Source organism: Brassica oleracea, chromosome C4 (assembly GCF_000695525.1).
Source record: "Brassica oleracea var. oleracea cultivar TO1000 chromosome C4, BOL, whole genome shotgun sequence".
NCBI classification, from domain to species: Eukaryota; Viridiplantae; Streptophyta; class Magnoliopsida; order Brassicales; family Brassicaceae; genus Brassica; species Brassica oleracea.
This window is the reverse complement of record NC_027751.1, coordinates 22,106,169-22,108,498: the sequence shown is the minus strand read 5'-3', so window position 1 is coordinate 22,108,498 and position 2,330 is coordinate 22,106,169. Positions and strand designations below refer to the sequence as shown.

Here is a 2,330-nt window from a genome sequence, read left to right as displayed (position 1 = left end):
CAATAGATGGTTGATGCAATTAAACTAACTGGCCAAGAGTTTTTTTTTCGCAAGATCAGAGGATAGTTTGATCGAGTTATACAAAACAACTTGATGGTTTGAGTTGTAATAAGTTTAGAAATCAATAGACAAGGAGAAACCACATTGAATTTGAAATTCTTCTTCAAAAGAAAAAAATCATTTTATTTATACCAAAAGCAAAAGTACTGGAAATATGATGTATCATATGGAGTTTTATGAATTACTCGAAGATTTACTTTTAGGGTTTCAAAAAAACAGAAGAAAAAATACACATAAATAAATGCAAAATTAAAAAAAAAAGTTACTCAAAAATTTGTTAGGTGAAGATTATTTTCCCTCGAAATTATCATATAGCATTAGTTTTACACATTAGAGATTCATTCAAAATCTCTCTAAATTAAAAGTTTCAAATTATAATACAAACTGATAGATCCAAAGAAAGTACGAATGAAAATTCATGTCTAAACATTTTTTTAGATATTAGTGTTTGTTAAGTAATAACTGCAAAAATGGTTAATTAAAAGAATCATTTCCGAATACTTTTCAAACATTAATAGTTTACCATCCAACAATTAAAGAAATCAATGTTTATTTTTTAGAACAACTATAAAAGGATACTAATTGAAAGGGAAAAATCGGTGTGGTTTTGGAAACAGCTTAAGACTTTATTAATGTATCAAACCTCAACTTAAAAAAGCACTTGGTAAAATGATTCCAATATCAGTCACTCTGAATGTTAATTTGTGCACACTTCTGAAAAGACATATTATGAAAACATTAAACATTGATGTATTCTCTATAGTAATATATAAACAACGGCATTGAAAATTGAAATGAATAATAATCAAGCAAAGATTTTTTATCCCAAAAAAAAAAAAAAATCAAGCAAGGACCTTGCATGATCTTGAGAATCTTGGGGACCATGGATCACACAATAGAGAGGCTTTTGGACAGAGCTTCTTCTTCAGATTTTTTTTTGATGATTCTCTTTCCAATTCTTTGCTGCTTTCAACTTCTCTAAATGCTTCCTTGGCTAATTTTAAATCTATATATATTTGAAAATAAATAAATTTAGAATTTATTAATTAAACAAGTTAATATATATATATATATATATTATTGGCCTGCTTAAATAATTTATTTGTCGACAGAATGTATTAATCTATGGAAATCTCTTGATCATTGCCATAGAAATATAAATTACATTATTTATTAAAAAGGAAAGAAAAAAAAATAAGAAGACGAAAAACTTGCCTTGAAACGGCCCCGATGAAGTTGGCTTTAACACGTTGCTCGTCTTGAATTCATGTAGCTGCAAAATTTAATTGACCGGTTCAGACTTAACCAACATCGATTAAAGTTGTAAACATAAATTTCAATGGTTGCAAGAAAATAAAATTGTCTTACCCAACTGGGTGCACTACTCGGTGAACTGTCCCAACCGATATGCGACACATGTCGAACATCTGTAGGATATCCTATTTCCATCTCATCCTCCTCCTCATCTAAATTGATCCATTTCGTAAGCGCCAAACAATAATCATGTATGAACATTTAGTTTAGCTAAACAAGATAGTTTCAATCTACTTGCCGAAATCGTCGGAGAAACACTTGAAGCTCTTCTGATAAAGCCCTTTGAATCTTGTAGACATGCTCAACTCAGAGAAACTTCGGTGATGGTGTTAAAAAGAACAAAGAACATTTGGTTTACGAAAGGAATGTATTAAACAGAAATGATTGAAGAGGAGGATGGAAGATAAGGAAAAAAAAAATAGCAGGTATTAAAAAAAAAGATAAAGAAGAAAAGAGACGAAATGCTCATTTGTTGGAGAATGGAATGATATTCAAGAAAAAATATAAAACAACGGGAAAAGACATGAAAGAGTAGGGGTGGTGGTATAAGTATTAAATAAATAGCAAGTATTAAATTCTTGGTCAATTATTGGAGAGTATAAATTTTGTATAATAACAGAAAACTGAAAATGTTACGTAATATTGACAAGACGAATTATGTCCTTATTCATGATGTTCTGTAATAGTAAGATCGGTCCGCCCTGAAGACGGGTTAGTATATGAAAGAATTGCATAAATTTATCATGAGTTCTAGTAAATATTTCAAATTATTTAGCTTATTTTAATTTAAATTCATCTTAAATTTCGCAACGTATATTTTGTTATTTTTATTATAGTATATTTATCTTAATACTAAAAGGAATGAATTACAATTTCATTCATATATAAATAGAAATTTCAATTATTTTAATAGTTAGTTTTATTTATTATATTTTATAATATTTTGTTCTAAATTA

The 2,330-nt window shown here is 28.1% G+C and overlaps 1 protein-coding gene across 1 annotated transcript; it reads right to left on the bottom strand.

The window, feature by feature from the left end:
* Window positions 1-716: 716 nt before the first annotated feature.
* Window positions 717-1,903, bottom strand: LOC106340270 (CRIB domain-containing protein RIC9-like). The gene is made up of 4 exons (XM_013779148.1): window positions 1,613-1,903; window positions 1,429-1,526; window positions 1,276-1,333; window positions 717-1,066 (listed from the first exon to the last, which is right to left on the bottom strand). Exons 1-4 carry the CDS (start codon window positions 1,671-1,673, stop codon window positions 903-905), a joined length of 381 nt encoding a protein of 126 aa, XP_013634602.1. The 5' UTR covers window positions 1,674-1,903; the 3' UTR covers window positions 717-902.
* Between the last annotated feature and the right edge of the window lie 427 nt (window positions 1,904-2,330).